Here is a 17,927-nt window from a genome sequence, read left to right on the forward strand (position 1 = left end):
ACCACATTCTCCATGAATTAGCATGGTTGGCAGAATGGACCATATTAAGCCAACTTCATAGGCTTTCACTGCATATTTCCAGGCTCACTTCAAGGTACTGGATTTGTCCCCAACAATCTGGGATCAGCGTTCCTCCAGAATCACCTCCTCCAAGACGAATCTGATCAAAATTTGTGCTATGTTTAAGGCCCCTACAACAACAGGTGCGGTTGGTAGAGATGAGGGCTTTTTCGGATGTGATACCTTAATTATGAAACAGCCTTCCAAGAGTGGTCTATCTGCCCCCACCTCCATTTTTCCAACTTGAAAATGAGCTCTTGACCCTGACTTACTCTGGAAGACATTTTTTAGTTAGGGCCCTGATAGTGTTTTTAGTTTACTGTCGCCCATATGAAGTTTATGATGCAGTTTTTACTGCTGGGGATTCCTTTTTTTTTAATTATTCATTTATTTATTTATTGCATTTTTATACTGCCCAATAGCTGAAGCTGTCAGGGCGGTATACAAAAATTAAAACCATAGAAACCATTCAAAATATAAAACAAACAGTATAAAAGCATAATATAAATACAATATAAAAAACACAGCCAGGAAAAAATCAAGCAGCAATGCAGAAATTAATATCGATTTAAAATATAAATTTAAAACAGCAAAGTTAAAATTAATTTGATAGACTGTTTAAATGCTGAGAAAATAAAAAGGTCTTCACCTGGCATCTAAAAGAGTATAGTGTAGGTGCCAGGCGAACCTCCTTAGGGAGCTCATTCCACAGTCAGGGTGCCACAGCAGAGAAGGCCTCGCATCATTTGGCAGGGGCTCATGGAGAAGGACCCCCTGAGGGTGACCTTAGCGTCCAGGCAGGTACATCTGGGAGGAGACATTCCTTCAGATAGCCTGGCTCCAAGCCGTTTAAGGATTTGAATGTTAATGCCAGCACTTTGAATCGGGTCCGGATCTGGACTGGCGTGATGTGGTCTTGTTGGCCAGTCCCTTTTAGTAAATGTGCTGCCCTGTTTTGGACCAGGTGAAGTTTCCAGACCCTTTTCAAAGGCAGCCCCACGTATAACGCATTGCAGTAATCCAGACGAGAGGTTATTAGAGCATGGATAAGTATAGCTAGGCTATCTCTGTCCAGATCAGGGCGCAGTTGGTATATCAGCCTAAGCTGATAAAAGGCTCTTTGCCACTGAGTTCACCTGTGCCTCAAGTGACCGTTCTGGATCCAAGAGCACCCCCAAACTACGAAGCCGATCCTTTAGGGGAGTGCAACCCCATCCAGAACAGGGTGAACATAAATGAAATTGTATATATTATTTATTTGGTTTTTATACACTGCCTTGAGTCTGATTTTGTCATAGGAAGGCAGGGTATAAATGCTGAAAGGAATAAATATTTATTCACACCCTTCTAATGCATTTGCATTACTCAAGAGAGGCTTACAACATTCAAAATTATGCCACAGTCCATAACAAAAAAAAGCCCTGACGTAAAAACCAAACAATATAAAAACAGGCTCAGCAGGTATAAAGCCCTGTACAGGGTTCACCATATAAAACCTCTTTTGCCCAGCAAGACAAAAACTTGTCAGAACAGGAAAGGTTTCACCAAGCAACAGAAGGCAGTAAGGAGTAAGGGGTGGGAATGAGCCACTTGGGGCAAGTTATTCCATAATTTGGAAACAGCCCCAGAATGCTGGAAATTAAACGTGGTTGATCTAAGCATTACAACATCGCAACTCGAGATGTGTCGAAACAGTTTTGGCAGAGGAATATCAGAAGCTGCCTTATACTGAGTCAGACTATTAGTCCATCTCACCCAGTATGGTTGATACTGACTGGCTGCAGCTCTGGGCTGCAGGCTGGATTATTTCCTAGCCCAACCTGGAGAAGACGAGGGTCGAACCTGGGACCTCCTGCATGCAAAACATGTGCTTTAAGGCTGAGCCACAGCTCCTCCCCTAGCATGGTGTGTACACCATTCCTAACCATCTGCCCCTCACACTGGTCTTCATGCAAACACTAAAAAAAGGAATACTGAACCACTCCCAAGTCAAGGAGAGTCACTCACGGCCTGTGTCTGTCACCTCCAGTTCCTCTGTCCGCGATGTCACAATCTTAAACACACTCTTCAGAATGGCACGCAGGTCACTTGCAAAGTTGGTTTGGAGCTGGTCTGCCACTCCTGCCCATGCACAACACAGCAATTTGAGTATATCCATTGAACAATGATACAAGGCCAAGAGATAATGATGAATTGCAGTCAACAAACACAAAATTCCTCTTTCCTTAGTCAGAAACAGAAGCAAACAGCCTCACGATGCTCACTAACCAAACAATTATTTCCATTTGAAGTCTGGACCAACAAGTATGCTCCCTTCCCAAAAGCACTTCTCAGGGACAGAGATGCTTAGGAATCATTTTATGTTTTTATTCAAAACATACTTCAGGAAAGTATGAATAAGGGGCCTTTTCATCTATCTCCTGTCAGCTTTATGGTTGTCTTTTCTGAGGACGAACCATTCCTTCAATTAACAAAGTTGAGAAAAGCCCCTAGAAAGTTCTGGATGTTGTGTGGGGGAGGGGAGGAGGTAGAAGTGGCAGGTGATGACAGGTTTGTGATGCTTTCATCAGAGGAATGCATGTATTGACCTACCTGGCTGATACCCGCTTGGAGCTGAGAGAATATTTTGGACGAGTTTGATAACAGTGTTTCCAGCTCAATGAGGTCAAATGCAAAACCCCTGGATTGGTTCCTTGTATTTATTGTGTGTTTGGAGGGGAGAATTTAGAAACTCTCATTTTCACTGATCTCTCTGACATAGGCATCCAGCCTGAAGAGTCTAGGCACTGGAATGACTAATTTGATCAAACTATTATTTTATTTCTGAGAATTTCTATAACGTGTTTCATTTTTAAAATCCCAAATTGGTTTATAAGATAAAAATGATAAATTATTAGGGCTGAAAATGATATTAAAATGTTTATATTTTTTAAATAAAGGGAAAAAACACTACTTTGTGCACTAAAATGTTCACTGTTCAGTGCAGTGCAATGGCAGAGATGAACCTGGACATTCTCAGTTCAAACTCTTAGGCAAATTACTCTCAGCCCCACGTCTGCAATACAGGGCAATCGTATAAGGTGGGCAATTCCAAAGCTCCCTAAATTAAGGAGTATGATGCATAGCGAACTGCACTAAGTAAAAGTGAAGTATTAATGCAACGAAGAAATAATAATTTTTAAAATAGTTATTACTCCCACAACGTGTAAATAAACCAACAACTGCCATCTTCTGAGCTACAGGGAATTTTAATAGGAGTGTAGGACAGAGAACATTATGTTTTAACATACCACATACAGATCTCTCTAGCTCTATTTTAAGCATGGCTAGGCTTAACCTATGGTTTAAGCCCTTTGTTCTCTGGAAGCACCACTTTGGGAGGGTGGATAGTATTATTATTTGGTGGCACCACTCCTTCATTGGAACACATCTGCTTTTGTCCAAAATCTTGGGAAAAGGAGACTCCGGAGAGAGACCGAATGCAGATGATCCTATCTTGTTTAAGCTCCTGTTTACAATACACCTGCTAACCACTCTCCCCCTACTGCTTTGTGGGACGTGGGGCAATGGAGAGCTAGTCTGTTGTCCTTGGCAAAAGTAGGGGACTCACCAGAGATGCAGACAAACAATGTGTGTATCATGTCCTCTGTATTGTTGTAACGGGCTCGCAGTTCCAGCCACCGGGCATTCTGTGGAACGTCTGTGATTGCTGCTACCTGGGTGCTACTAGAAGACAACAAACAGAAGAGGTGAAAAGTGCTTACTCTCTGACCCTTTACCCCCTGTTCTTTCAAAGGGAGGGTTCCATCAGGCCATTATCTGCCACAGATATCTGAACACCATCAAAGGAAAGAGGAAAGGCCATTACTCACAATGAAGGTATGCACTTCATGTGCATCATATTAGCTTTGGGGCAGATAACATGGATGCACTCCTCTTACTGTTTCCAAGAGACTGAAAATACTGACAGAGGTACAGTACAACTGCTGCTCAATCAGGCCTCAGGGGCTGTAGTTTACTACGACCTGGCTACCACTATTACCCCGCCCTTCCACACCCACCCCTCACGATTACTTCACACTGATCAAAAGCCACAAACGTCTTCCTAATGCACCATGCACCACTGCAGAAGAACCTCTGGGTTATGAACCCCTGGCCACAGTCTTTTGATGCTGTGATGGAGGACAGCAACAACTACTGGCAACATTCAGACATTTTGGAGACAAAAAGAGTCATGTGGCTTAGATTGGAGCCCATTTCCTCTCTGCTCCCAGCATCCAAGCTGTCAACTGAGAAAGTTAATACATAAAGGGAAGCAAGTAGTCCACTGGAGTGGGGTGGGTGGGGAGGGGCAGGGGAAATAAGAGGCACTTGGTCGCACCTTCGGACAGGTGGGCAGCCGCATGAAGTCGCAAAGCCCCGGAAATCAGGAGAGTCCACATCAATGAAGGTCTGTGAATCCGCAGCGCTTTGATTCAGCACGCGTTTCTCCAACTTGTAAAGCTCTTCCTTGGACAGCACACGCAGCAAGTCCCTAAAAGGGAAAAGGCCTATAAAGGAGGCATCTAGGAAAACAGGACAAAGTGTGATGTGGAAGCCAAGCCTGCAAGAGGGGGCTTGCACCAGACATGCCATGTGCAAATGTATATACCAGCTTCCCCTATTGGCCGGGCTGGCTGGGGATGATGGGTGTTGTAGTCCAACACATCTGCAGGCCCTATGCTAGTATGTACTCTGCATCCCAGTGAGGCAGCCCATGGAAGACCCAGCCCACTAGATCATCTCTCCCTAACATGCCCACAAAGTCTGACCTCGCTGTCAGAATATCCCACTTCAACCTCAGTGAACTGCATGTCTGTCTGCAGCAGAAAGCTACCTCCACTGTCATCTCTACAATACCTCCCATGCTAAGCATTTAACATACAACTGATCAACCATTTGGAGCAAAATCACATGAGAAAATACTACTGGGAGCAGGAATCCCCATGAATGTGTTAAATACTACCTCTGGGAGAAGGGTCAGGCTACAACTTCTGTCTGATCTGCTACATGGAGGCAGCTTAATAATATGTGGAGACACGCATCCAGGAAAATTATTCCCAGATGATCCCACTTCCACAAAGGGCCCGAAGGCCTCCTATTTTAGTCAAGTTCCAGTCAGGTTCCTGTGCAACGTTGCTGCTTTTTAGTCACCCACCTGATTTTTCTAAGCAAGACATAAAAGGGGCTGAAGACTCGGGATATCTCCTCAGGCCTCCGGTCCAAGTTCAGGGGTCCATCTGGATAGATCAGGAGACCACTGTGTAGAGGGCAATTTAAAAAAAAGAAAAAGAAAAGACAAGATAGAGCGACCTAATATGTTTTTTTAAAAAAACTCATTCAGGAAGAGTTTTAACAGGAGGGAGCTTTCGACAGCCTAATTAGAACTGCCTAATTAGAATTGCCCTTTCCTTATCTCCTTTGAGGAGATAAGGAACATTACTATGAGGGCTCCTTGAACAAGAAGAAAGCAGCACAACACAACAAGGCAGAAACACTCATGAACCCTGTTCAATGCTTTAAAAATAATAATCACAACAATACTTTTCATTTCCCCAAACAGGAAAAAAATGTTAATCTTAATCACTTTCATGATTAGTTTTTATAACCCTCTCTTCCCCTTATATGGGTTACCTATCCAATTTAGATGCAACTTCTCTTATTTTATGCATTCTGCCTATCCTTATCTGAACTCCTGTGAACAGCCATGTTGTCTAAGAATGGTCCCTCATGCAACAGCTGCCCCTATCAAAATCCGGAGGACTACAGTTATAAATCTGTCACTTTTTCCTCATGAGGAGGGCTAGGCAGGATGGTAATTTGAACAGAGAGACAGTCCAGAAGCTTTGAACAAATCACTAACCAGCAGTCTCACCTCATCAACTGCATCAAGTTATAGACTACAGAGCAGGAGAGAGAGCCAGTGTGGTGTAGTGGTTAGACTGGGACACAGGAGATCTCAGTTCTAGTCCCCCTCGGCCATGGAACGCACTGGGTGATTTTGGGCTAGTCATTGACTCTCAGCCTAACCTACCTCACAGGACTGTTGTGATGATAAAATGGAAAGGAGGAGTACCATGTAAGCCACCTTGGGCTCCTTGGAAGAGGGAGAAAGGCGGGATATAAATGTAACAATAAAAACATGTGGCCCTCCAGATGTTGCTGGATTGCAACTCCTATCAATCCAAGACAGCATAGTCAGTGGCGAGGAATGACAAACAGCATCTGGAGGGCCACCCGTTACCTCACCCCTATAGAGAATACCTAGAAGGCCCACAGCCTCCTCCCCAGACCCACCCACCCAGAGAGGAGCATTTAGGAGGTGTTGCCTCCTGTGCTCTAAAAACAGAAACAAGCTGACAGGCATGACAAAGAACATAAAAGCAGAGAACTTTTTAGATGAAAGGCTACAAGTGAGAGTTATGTGGTGGAAAGGCTACCAAAGGGACACCAAGCCATGAGAGAACTTTGCTTGAAGTTAAGGGGGTGCTTGAAAGGAGAAATTGCAGCCATCACGCCATAAACGTTGACCTGGAATAGGTTTTCCAGAAGGCTCCAGAGGGGATTGTTCTCAACAATGGCGAAGGCGTTTAGTTACAAAGCAAGTTGTAAGCTATAATAAAGAGGATCACATTTGCTTAGTGTACAGGGAGAAGGGTTTCACCGTATTGCAATGCACTCTTTGGTAGAGCAACAAACTTCCCTGAGGAATTTCAACATGGCAGTGGCAAGGAGCGTGAGAAGGCACTCAACGCTGAAGCAATAGCAAGAACTCCACTTACATAATCAGACTTGTCCCAATTTATTCCGCTAAGATTACACGCCTCTCCCGCCAGCTTTGACATAGCCATGTCAAACATTTCAGAGGTTTTGGCTGATGAAGCTCTAGGCTGCTACATGGTTCTGTACTCAACCACAAGATGACTGGTAAGACCACATACCTAATAATGGCCAGGCGGGGAATGGTGAACATCAGCTGGGGCTCATACCCATCAATCATCTCCTGAGTCAAGTAGCCACATTTCAAAGCTCTAGACGAGGGAGGGAGAGAAGGGGCAGAGGATGAGGGGAAAAAATAAAACAACACAGGCAGCTGTCAAATGCCCCAGTCCAAGCCGCCAATTATCCTAGACATAAGCTGGACCATGATTCCTGCATCAAAAGGGGTTTTGACAGGCTTGCGTCACAAGAGGCGGTTTTATTCCGTCACAGACGTTGGTGGTGCTTGTCCAAGCCACAAAGGGTACTGACAACATCCTGACAAAATCCTCACCTGGCCACAGTTTCACAGAAGAGCACAACAATTTCTTGCTGCCTATAGATCTCTTCAGGTGACTTCACCGAGACTAGCGACGACACGTAGCTAGAAAAGAAACAGGCTTTGAAAAACCAGATCAGCCTTCCCCCCTCCCCACCCCACACACAGATAACACGTACCTACTCTGCATTCAAAGCCCAGGACATTGCCTCATCTCCTATTTTGTCTTTCCAGCTGGCATTTGGGATCGTACATCTAAAGCAGCACTGATCCTGCTCAGAAATTCCCATTTCCAGCCCACAACAACTTTGATTGGGGCCAACAAGCCTGCTTTTTAGTACCTTTTTGCTTACATCAAAAGAGCAGCACTGAAATAGCTTTGCCTTGGTGCCCACTTTCTGCTCCATACCTCAGTTCAGTATATTATCTAAAAACCAGCCAGCCTACAGTCTTGTTCCTGCACTTTAGGCTGGAACACTAAAACATAAGAACATTAGAGCCCTGCTGGATCAGACAAAAGGCCTCTTTAGTTCCACAAGGTCCAACCAGATCCCTCTGGGAAGCACCCAAGCCAGGACAATGCTGATCAATACTGGGGGAGCTTAGCAAATACCTCAGCTCAAACTCAGCAAAGAGTGCATCAAAGCGGATCAAAGCCCTACGGATAGGCTCTGAAAAGGGCCCAGGTTGGCTCAGGCTTTGCTCCCGGAGTACCGTCCGCACCAACTCCAAGCTGCACAGCAGATCCTTGGCCAGTGGTCGTAGCCGTATCCCGTCTGCCTCTTCCACATCAATATAGGTGCGCGCCATCAGACACTGAAGGGAGAGAAGACCGACAGTTCAGGAACACTCCTGCTCCTTTGGCTGCCTCGCCCCACTGTATCACTGAAGTTATTTCACGGCTAGGATGAGCACTCCAGCGAACGGCCGATGCTGAACTCCAGGAATTGTCCCAGATGACGTCCCGGTAAAGCAATAAAGCAACATTCCCCTAAGGTCCAGCCCTCATCTTCTCAGGAGGAGCCGGTGGTAACATAGCAAAAGAAACCCAGGCCATGATTAATGGGATGGCAAAAAGGGAAAGCTCATGGTTCCATCTGGCCAAGCACCAGACAGTGCTTCATGCTGTATCCCATTTGGGATACAAATAGAACATACAAATAAAGACCCATGAGACGTTCCAGTCCAGCAGGGCACACCCAACGGGCCACGGAAGCACCCAGATATCACTCCCCCATGGCTCACCTCAGCAGCAAAGAGCAGGTGGTTCCGGAGGTTGTCCACGAGAAGGTCTTCAGGGAATTTGATGACATAGTCACGGCCATGACGTTCCTTGGGGATGCACTCATCCATGATTTGCTCTATGATGGCCAGCAGTTCAGCCTGGCAGATTAGTGAGAGACATTGCTACCCTTCAACTCTGGTACATTCCAGGCATAGCCACCATGTTGGTAGACAAGAGGTCACTTCTTCCCAGAACATTAATAAAGGACATCTTCATAGCCTAACGGCTCAGTCAAAAGGGGAACTGAGCAACAAGGATTTAGCCAGCCGTAACAGAAAAGCATGGTTCAGAGTTTTATGTGGCCAGGAGGGGGAGGAATGTGGGAAGGGTCTATGATTTATTTAGTTTCCTGTAGTTGAGGGCTAGAAACTTACTCTTAAAATGGAAGGATAGTTTTTTTAAAAAAACTACCACAACACTATCTTGCGTACAGATGCAAAGAACCAGCGAGAAGTTGTGCTGTTGCCCTCTCTCCTCTCCTCCTCCCCCTGAACATGCCTGCCCTCCTGCTCCCCCCCCCCACAACGGTAGCAACCACATCCCTCACTCCTCCCCCTCCCTGATGCTCCCTTCTCTGCCCTCCTGGCCACAATCATGGGGGCGAGGATAATGATGGGGGCAGGGATAGCTGCTGCCCACCCTCTTCCTCCTCCTCCTCCTCCTCCCCCCTTCCCTCCCCTGGCAACAATGGTGGTGGTGGTGGTTGGCTGGCCATCCTCCTCCCCCCTGGCACTACAGCTCTCGCTTCTCACCCCCCACGCCATGGCCATGCTTGCAGCAGGCAGGCGCTTGCCCCTCCTCCTCCTCCTCCCCTCCCCTGACAATAACAATGATGGCAACTGCCACTCAACCTCCTCCTCCCCCACCTCTGCCCTCTTTCCTCTCTACCCCCAGCCACAATGCCCCCCCTCCTCGACCCCCTACCTTCCTGGGCAGTGGTTGTTAGCCTCCTCCTCTTCCCAGTGGCATTGGCAGCAGGCCTCTCTCCTCCCTCAGTGCCTTGCTTGAGTGGAGAGAGATCCCCTAGAGATCTCTCCCCTAGAGATCCGCAGCACCACCTCCCCACCAGGCCTTGCTCTAAGGAAGGACCCCTTCAGAATCCACCACCTGAGGTGAAGGATTCATCCTGCCTCCAGGAAGGGCTGGCTGTGGTGAACATAATTTAAGGTGCAGCGTAAGGGGGATGGGAAAGCAGAACACCTGTCACATGGGAAACCTCTTGTTTTTAAGGCTGTGTTTCTTTTCCCCAGCAAGGTTACTTCCAGCAATGGAGCTTCACCAGAAGAAAATCATCTAGAAAATCTTTGCCTGCATAACGCAAAACTGGGGTTGTGGGTGGGTGAGGATCGGGTCAGCTCCTGCCTGCCAACACTGCACTTTAAAATTCCACCACGGCCCCTTCTGACCACTAGTCCACTATCACATTATCTAGTTTAACCCAAAAACAGAACGCCTTACCTGACTAACATGCAATTGGTTTAGTAGCGCCAGGTATTGCTGAGCATCTGTCTCTACATCCAGGCAGTTGATTTCCGTTACCACTTGAGTCACTCGCTCATCAGCGTAAAAAAACTGTGATAGTAGTCTGGGATCAGAACGCTGAACGGAGAGAGGAAAATGCAGATTATTCACAGCCACACATCCTGAGGGGCTAGCACTCATGACATAACAATAACACTGTTTCTGGACTGTGCCACTTCAGGCTGAACATAGCATTTGTATCCCAATACAAATAAAGACATTCCCTCCACACAAAACCTAGATGCCAGGGAGAAACGTTCTAGCCTAGGCTTCTCCCTGATGTGCTGGTTTTCTATATGCAGGATTATTATTTTTGCATGAAGGTGCTTCAAGTCATGTGAGCCCCCACCTGCAGTCTAACTTAAATGGTACAGCCCAGAAACAAGTGTACTGTCTCATCTTCCGTTTATGAGAACTAGCTCAAATACAGCTTCCAATGACCCCTTGCAGAAGCTGATTTGTATATTTTAGCAGAAAATAAACTAGATTCTGCAGGTGAAAGGTACTATTAGCAGAAGAGATTACAGCAGCATTGTTGAACCTCAGGCCCACAATAGTGGCTTATTGGCTGTGAATATGGAGGTTTCATCTAAGCCACCTCAACCTGTGGCCATCACCACATCCTGTGGAAGAAAATCCCGTAAGTCAATTAAGTGGTGTGGGAAGACATCTAGCAGGGCTGCCCCAAGACATTTCGCTGCCTGAAGCAACAGGCAAGTTGGCACCCTCTCATTCCGTGTATGAAAGTCAACAAGGGTGGCTGTTGGATCCAACTTCAACACGGGCAACGTGACAGCATCCCCTACTGCACCTAGGAGCAGCAGGACTATTTCAAATCCGAAACGTCGAGCATTCCAGACACAGACAAGAATCATTAAAGATTTTAATCATTTTTATCGGCACCAGAGCTAGTCTCTCAATCCGTGCTTGCTTAGGAGGGCCAGGGCAGGCCGCGTAGCACACACACTGTCTTCCATCACCTTGTTACTCCTCCCTGCCTCCTCACTCTGTCTAATGCAGGGGTGGGAAATGTGTGGCCCTGCAGAAGTTGTTGGACTGCAATTCCCATCAGCCCTAGCCAGTACAGCCAATGGTGAGGGCTGATGGGAGTTTAAGTCCAAGAGCATTTGGAGGGCCACATGTCCCCCACCCCTGGTCTAATGAGAGGGCCAGCCCTGACATCTATTTCAAGTTCCAAGACATCACCAGAACTACATTTTAGGAGAGTGACCTTGCATAGTCAGACATTATACACATGCATTCACATCTATACCTTTAACATATGTTACAGAGATCTAGCACAAAAGATGTTTAGGTAGTTCTGGAATTGTCATATCCAGTCCAGTAGCTGGGTTTTATGTCAATGAGAAGCAACAGAAAATCTTTAATTTTATTTATTTATTACATTATTTTATTTATTACATTTCTATACCACATCCAGGTCACCAAAGCATACACAGACGCGCACACACACACACACACACACGGCCAATTCTGTGCTATTTGTTTTTGGAAAAGAGTAATACAGTTCTGGCAGAAGAAAAATGTTGGTGTGACCCTCAGGGCTGAAGTTGCCTAGGCCTGCCTGATGGAAGGGGCTTTCCAGATGACTGATTTCTAAGCCGATTTGTGGCAAATAACAGCTGAAAAAAAGAACGTGGGGGATGGGAGGAAGAAGGCGAGAAAAGTGATTAAGCGTCCATAGTGGGCTGAAAAGATACTTTGTGAAACACACACACACACAAATCAAGATTTAAAATTTCCCAATTCAACAAGTGGTCTACAAAAGCAGTAGAAATATTCACCATGGGAGATGGGCGGAAGCAAGAAACAAGGTGGCAAGCCGAGGAGGAGAGGCGGATGGTGGCACTTCATGGCAAAAATAAATAAAAAAAATAAAAGCTCATTGTACAGAAGTGTCAGTGCTTGGTTCAGGCTGCCAGGGAGCTTTTGGGCTCCCCCCTTCCCCCCTTTTTTACCAGAATTCTTTTTTTTTTAATTGAATTTATCAACATGATACAAATGTAAAATACAAAAGGAAACAGTAAATCCACATAAATCAAGATATCATGTCTGGTTTTGAGACAAAAAAATACAATATGATCAAAGGAGTTGAAAGTTATCACATCAGCTGAACCGAATCATAGAATGTTAGAGTCGGAAGGGAGCTTGGAGGACATCTAGTCCAACCCCCTGCTCAATGCAGGATCTACAATGCAACCTGTCGGGGGATGCATATTTGCAATGAGCTGGGCCAAAGTCAGCAGTGGGCAGACCACCCTTTTCTTCTCCCTTTCTGCCACCCCCGTCTCTCTCCCTCACCCTGATATCCCCTTCTACCCAGCCCAGCAGGCTGCCAGGGGAGGGGGAAATGGCTGCTGCTAGAGGTCTGAACTGATTGCTTGTAGAGAAGTAATGCGAGGCCCGCATGAAATTAGGCTACAGGTCGCCCACCCTGAACACCAGCACCCTTGGCATCTGGCCATGCAGCCTCTGTTTAGATATCTCCAGTGAAGGACAAGCTGCCACCTGCCTTGGCAGTCTGTTCCACTATCAGATATTGTATGTAGGCAGCCAAATGAGCCTTTCCAAAAATGGATGGCCCAAGGGGGTGGGGATGGGCATTAGGAAGAGAATAGTCATGGTTGCTAGAGAATTATAAAGAGATGCCAAATACAAACTGTTCATGAGATGGAACCGTATGGGGGCAAGGTACCAACAATGCAGAGTTTCAAGGACATGTCCTTAACTCCGGCTTAAAACCAAACAAAAGGGTTCATTAGGCCACAGTGTGGTTCACTGATCTTCTGGAATGTGACTCCCCACATCTCCCATGCAGTTTTTAACACATCAAGCATAGGAAGCTGCCTTATTCTGAGTCGGACCATAGGTCCATCTAGCCCAGTATTGTTGACACTGCATGGAGGTGATTTTCCAGGGTTTCAGGCAGGAATATTTCTAGGCTTCCTGGAAAATGCCAGGGATCAAAACTTGGGTCCTTCTACGTGCACAGCATTTGCTCTACCCCTGAGCCACAGCCCCTCGGAGTCCCATGACGTAGGTCTTTGATACCAGAAATGACGCCATCAGAGGCATCAGAAGGCATCAGATGTCCTTGAATCACTGTAAACCAAACCAATTTAAAGTGGGACTACCTGTCAAGGCTTCTCCTGATGAGCTCTAGGAATTAAAGTTCTTTGGGTACTGAAACTTTCCTTTCAGCTCACAAGTGGCTAATCCAGGCAAGGTAGTAAAAATGTGTGTGCGCTAATTAAGTTTTCTGGACCTCTTCGCAAGACAGTCCTTACTATCTCTACCATGCAATTACATATAACAGGCTTTGCCAAATAGGAACAGGCAAAGGCAAGAATAATACATGCAAGATTATCACCACCGCATGCCAGCAGAGTCAGCATATTTGAGTAAATTAACCTCGCGGGCCAAGCCAGAAATCTCAAACTCTTGCTCTAAAGGTGCCAGATAGCCAGTAGCAAGCAACTCACTTCGCACAAGCGCCTCTGCATTTGCCCTTCCCTTTCAGCAGCTTTAGAAGAAAATGGATCCATTGGACAGCAGACAGTGTCCTAACTGCACACCCCTGGCTCTATTGACTAGAAGGGTCACTCACAGGTTATGTTCAAAGGTTAGTGATTCTTCATCTTTGCAATAAACAGGATGAGTAATCTAGAAAGAGTTTCTAGGAGTATTGGGTTTGTATCCAATGTGATGTATCCAATTTTAGTCTAGCATTCATTTCAACAGTTCTACGTTAAGTAGATCTAACATAAGAACATAAGAAGAGCCCTGCCGGATGAGATCATGGTCCATCTAGTCAAGCATTCTGTTTACACAGTGGCCAACAAGCTGTCAACCAGGGACCCATGAGCAGGACATGGTGCAACAGCACCCTCGCACCTATGTTCCCCAGCAACTGCCTTACAGGCTTACTGCCTGCAACAGGCTTACTGCCTCAGATACTGGACATTAGCTACATCCCTTGGCTTCTAAAGCCACTCAGCGAGAAAGCACCTCTCCATCCACTTCAGGCTTATAACAAAATAGGCTCTTGCCTGAGCACGTTCGTGCCACAATGAACCAAAATAATCTAAGGAGGTGTGACAGCATACTGCGTTTTTGCTGCTACAGACAAACCCTGTTACCCACCACAGGCCTTCGGACTGATCAAAGGGCAAATCAAATGCCAACTGCAGATAATTTCTTGGCAGTCTTCAAAAGAGTAGAAACCAGTACAACGCTACAGTTGGATTGTCTGCCCATGTAAATGAAACAAACACACACACACAAAGCGGGCTCATTGGTAACCATTGATGGTGTCCTCTAATGATCCCCACCTCCAGCGGGAACAAATAGTACTGCCAGGATCCCAAGCTACTAGAGGAGGCCAAAGGGATGTAAGAATAGTTAATCTTTCAGAATCCTTCATGAACTGTTGTAGCATTCCCACTGGGGACAAACACATCACCATAGCCAGGCTTCCTCAGCAAGCAAGCCAGGTAGCCAACTCTGCCACTTGTGAAAGAGGCATTTCGGCAACTAGAGATAGGTTCTCATCCAGCAATCTTCTTCTTTTTAAAGCCCGCAGCAACCTCAGTAAGCCACAAAAGCGATCGCTCCCCATCCACTGTCCCATCATTTCAGTATTATTATTATTATTATTATTTATTTATATAGCACCATCAATGTACATGGTGCTGTACAGAGTAAAACAGTAAATAGCAAGACTCTGCCGCATAGGCTTACAATCTAATAAAATCATAGTAAAACAATAAGGAGGGGAAGAGAATGCAAACAGGCACAGGGTAGGGTAAGCAGGCACAGGGTAGGGTAAAACTAACAGTATAAAGTCTGCACAACATCAAGTTTTAAAAGCTTTAGGAAAAAGAAAAGTTTTTAGTTGAGCTTTAAAAGCTGCGATAGTGTTGAAGTTTTAAATTTCCTTGCAAGGTGTGTGCCACTGTCCTCCTGTACATCCCCCTGTGCAAAACCAGTAATGGGGCACCAGACCTGTTCCTAAAAAATGTCCTAAGTGCCATTCACCACAGAAAGGCTAGCCACCTCCAATGCAATGTTCTACTGTGACACTGGATGCACATGGTCAATGATGTAGTTTCTTTTTCAAAAGGATTTCCAGTTATACTATTGTCTGGAAAGGCCTTTCAAGGAGACAACACAGACAGGTTAGCACTCTTGGTCAGGCAGAACCTCCGTTTCTGCCTCCAATCTGACCCAGACAGGTAAGACCACAAGAAACCAAGAACCAACTTCAGTCCGGACCACAAATTCACATAATCAGGAGCGACATGTGGGATCATCCTTGAAATAGCTGACTCTGTAGTGGTTTTGTGCAGCATGAACAGAAAATGAAATCATACAGCCACCTCAGGATGTGCACAGCCTCGTGGCATGAAGTCATATGCACACCCCTCTCAGGTATGCTGGGAGGGCAGGAAGCTCTCGCAAACAAGAAGATAATCACAGAAGCACAAACAGCGCACTTCCACACAGCCAGCAGCCTCCACCCAAATATTAGCTGATGATGCAAGTTCGAGTTCACATAGCAGTTAGATCAAGAGCCAGAGAAACAGCACGGCCCGAAGCAGCTTCCACAAACAACCTGCCATGCTCTAGGAGTGTGGGACTATAATGCCCATCATCCCCAGCCAGCAAACTTTTGGCTGTGCTGGCAGGGGTGATGGGAGATGTAGTACAACGCCTCTGGAGCATGCCAGGTTGTGGGAGGCTAGTGGGAAGGGGTCAAACGTAGGCCTGTGTTAAATTAGAACTTTTACAAAGATTTTCTCCTGTGATGCTAGGTTTATCATGGGCTTACTTGGTGCCTCAGTTTCTCAGAAGCTGTGAGAACAGCAAAAGTTTTGGGTGGTGTGAACATCAGTGCCAAGAAACATGGAGTTCTATAGGGGGGAAAACAGCACTTCCTTGGCCAAAACTACCAGTTGGAGAAACAAGAGGTGCCAGAACCCAGGCCAACATCCCAAGACGCATTACATCCTCACAGTGCTGCCCCACAAAGCTTTTTCAGGCGGCGCGTGGCCTTCTCCACCTGGGCCGCAGTGAGCTGTTAAAATCCCTCTGAGGCCTGTGGTGGCTTGTTTGCTAAGCGTGCCTGATGCTCAGGTAGCTCAGATTGGCATCTGCTTGGATGCTACTTTGACGGCAGTGCCGGTGAATGTGTCCAGAGAACAAGGTATTATTGGATGAGTTTCAGTGACGGAAGCCCAAGGACCAGGGCCAGGCAAAGCTGGTAATAGGCCCGGGCCAGATGGGAAATGTAGGTCCAGTTTCAAACTGCTCATTAAGTATTTTTAATTAGTTCTAAATACATACGAACTAGAACGATTTATATTTTTAAAAAGGTAATGGCACTTTTATTCAAGATGTATCTAAGATCACTTCTTCACATTCAGAAATGCTTTACGTGCTTTTCTTTGGGCAAATTCATCAACAACATCAGAAAAATCAAGCAACTTTGCCTTGTCAATGTTAATGTTTAAAACTGCTAATCCATTCAAACGTTCTTGCACCATTGCGGACCGAAAGTATGACTTGATTCGTTTTAGGACACTGAAGCTCCTCTCATTAGAGGCCACTGTTGCTGGCAATGACAGAAAAATGAGCAATACGATGAGGACATTTGGAGAAATATTGCCCAATCTCAAGTTCAACATTTGACCATAAGTTTCCTTCGGTAAAACAGCATCAAGTTTGAAATTCACATCAAAAAAATTTTTAAGAAGCATTTCACTCTGAATGTCAGTTGAAATATGACTTGGGTATCGCAGCTGAAATTGATTAGCTTTTTGTGACAACTCATTCTCATCAAACTGCTTAAAGTGCTACAAAAATCAAGAAGTCCACAAATGTAACAAATTTGTAACAAATCTATACCAAAGGATCTCCCATTATATTATTATTATTATTATTATTATTATTATTTACATTTATATACCACCCCATAGCTGAAGCTCTCTGGGCGGTTTACAAAAGTTAAAAACAGTGAACATTAAAAAGAAATATACAAAATTTAAAACCATAAAAAGCATAAAATACAAACAAAAACAGACAATATCCATTTAAACACAACTATTCTGGGGTCAGTTAAAAAACCCAGCATATGCTGTTAAATGCCTGGGAGAAGAGATTATCTCTGATTATCTCTTTGCCTCTGCCAGGGGGACTCGGAGCAGGCCCCCTCAAAATCGTAGGCCCATGCCAACTGGCCCCACTGCCCCCCTCTGCCCAGCCCTGCCAAGGACATAGACAAGATGCTTGGAGGACAGGGTCTTACCACCTCTTTGCTCGAGCTTTGCCTCTCCAGGGACATTATATTGAACTGGAGTGGGTTGACAGGGTGGGACCAGGAGGTGATAAAATGTCTCTTTGTGAGAGAGGGTGGTCACTCCCAAAACCAGTTTCTCTACACCATGATGCTTTTTTTTAAAAAAAAAAAAATCAGGTGCAGGACTTTTTTCAGGGTGGGTGGGGGCAGCTTGCCTTCCACCAGGCCCACTGCAGCCTAGATGACATCAGAGGTGTGTAGGACTGAATGTCATCTGCCCCACCCCCGACACCTTTTTCGGTCTCTGTGCTGGAAGAGGCACAGAGTTCCATGCCTCCTCCAGCACATAGAAAGGGACTAAGCAGGAGCTGGATGGTGCAGCTGCTACTTGGTTTCATGAGGTGCTGGGCAAAGACAGGGACTCAGCCTGCCCAGGAAGCGTGGCT

At 45.8% G+C, this 17,927-nt stretch overlaps 1 protein-coding gene across 2 annotated transcripts in view; it reads right to left on the minus strand.

Moving 5' to 3' along the window:
- The window catches only part of LOC134395031 (lateral signaling target protein 2 homolog), a 31,700-nt gene that overhangs the window by 4,004 nt on the left and 9,769 nt on the right, over positions 1-17,927 (minus strand). Inside the window, exons 2-10 of one of the 2 annotated variants that reach the window (XM_063120986.1) lie at positions 10,101-10,241; positions 8,603-8,740; positions 7,971-8,173; positions 7,373-7,462; positions 7,041-7,130; positions 5,258-5,359; positions 4,442-4,594; positions 3,671-3,783; positions 2,068-2,181 (exon numbers count right to left, since the gene is read on the minus strand). In XM_063120986.1, the coding sequence (XP_062977056.1) occupies positions 2,068-2,181; positions 3,671-3,783; positions 4,442-4,594; positions 5,258-5,359; positions 7,041-7,130; positions 7,373-7,462; positions 7,971-8,173; positions 8,603-8,740; positions 10,101-10,241 (1,144 nt within the window). Of the gene's footprint in view, positions 1-2,067; positions 2,182-3,670; positions 3,787-4,441; positions 4,595-5,257; positions 5,360-7,040; positions 7,131-7,372; positions 7,463-7,970; positions 8,174-8,602; positions 8,741-10,100; positions 10,242-17,927 lie in introns of both variants that reach the window. The other variant, XM_063120985.1, reaches the window with a different exon arrangement.

Source organism: Elgaria multicarinata, chromosome 3 (genome assembly GCF_023053635.1).
Source record: "Elgaria multicarinata webbii isolate HBS135686 ecotype San Diego chromosome 3, rElgMul1.1.pri, whole genome shotgun sequence".
Classification (NCBI taxonomy): Eukaryota; Metazoa; Chordata; class Lepidosauria; order Squamata; family Anguidae; genus Elgaria; species Elgaria multicarinata.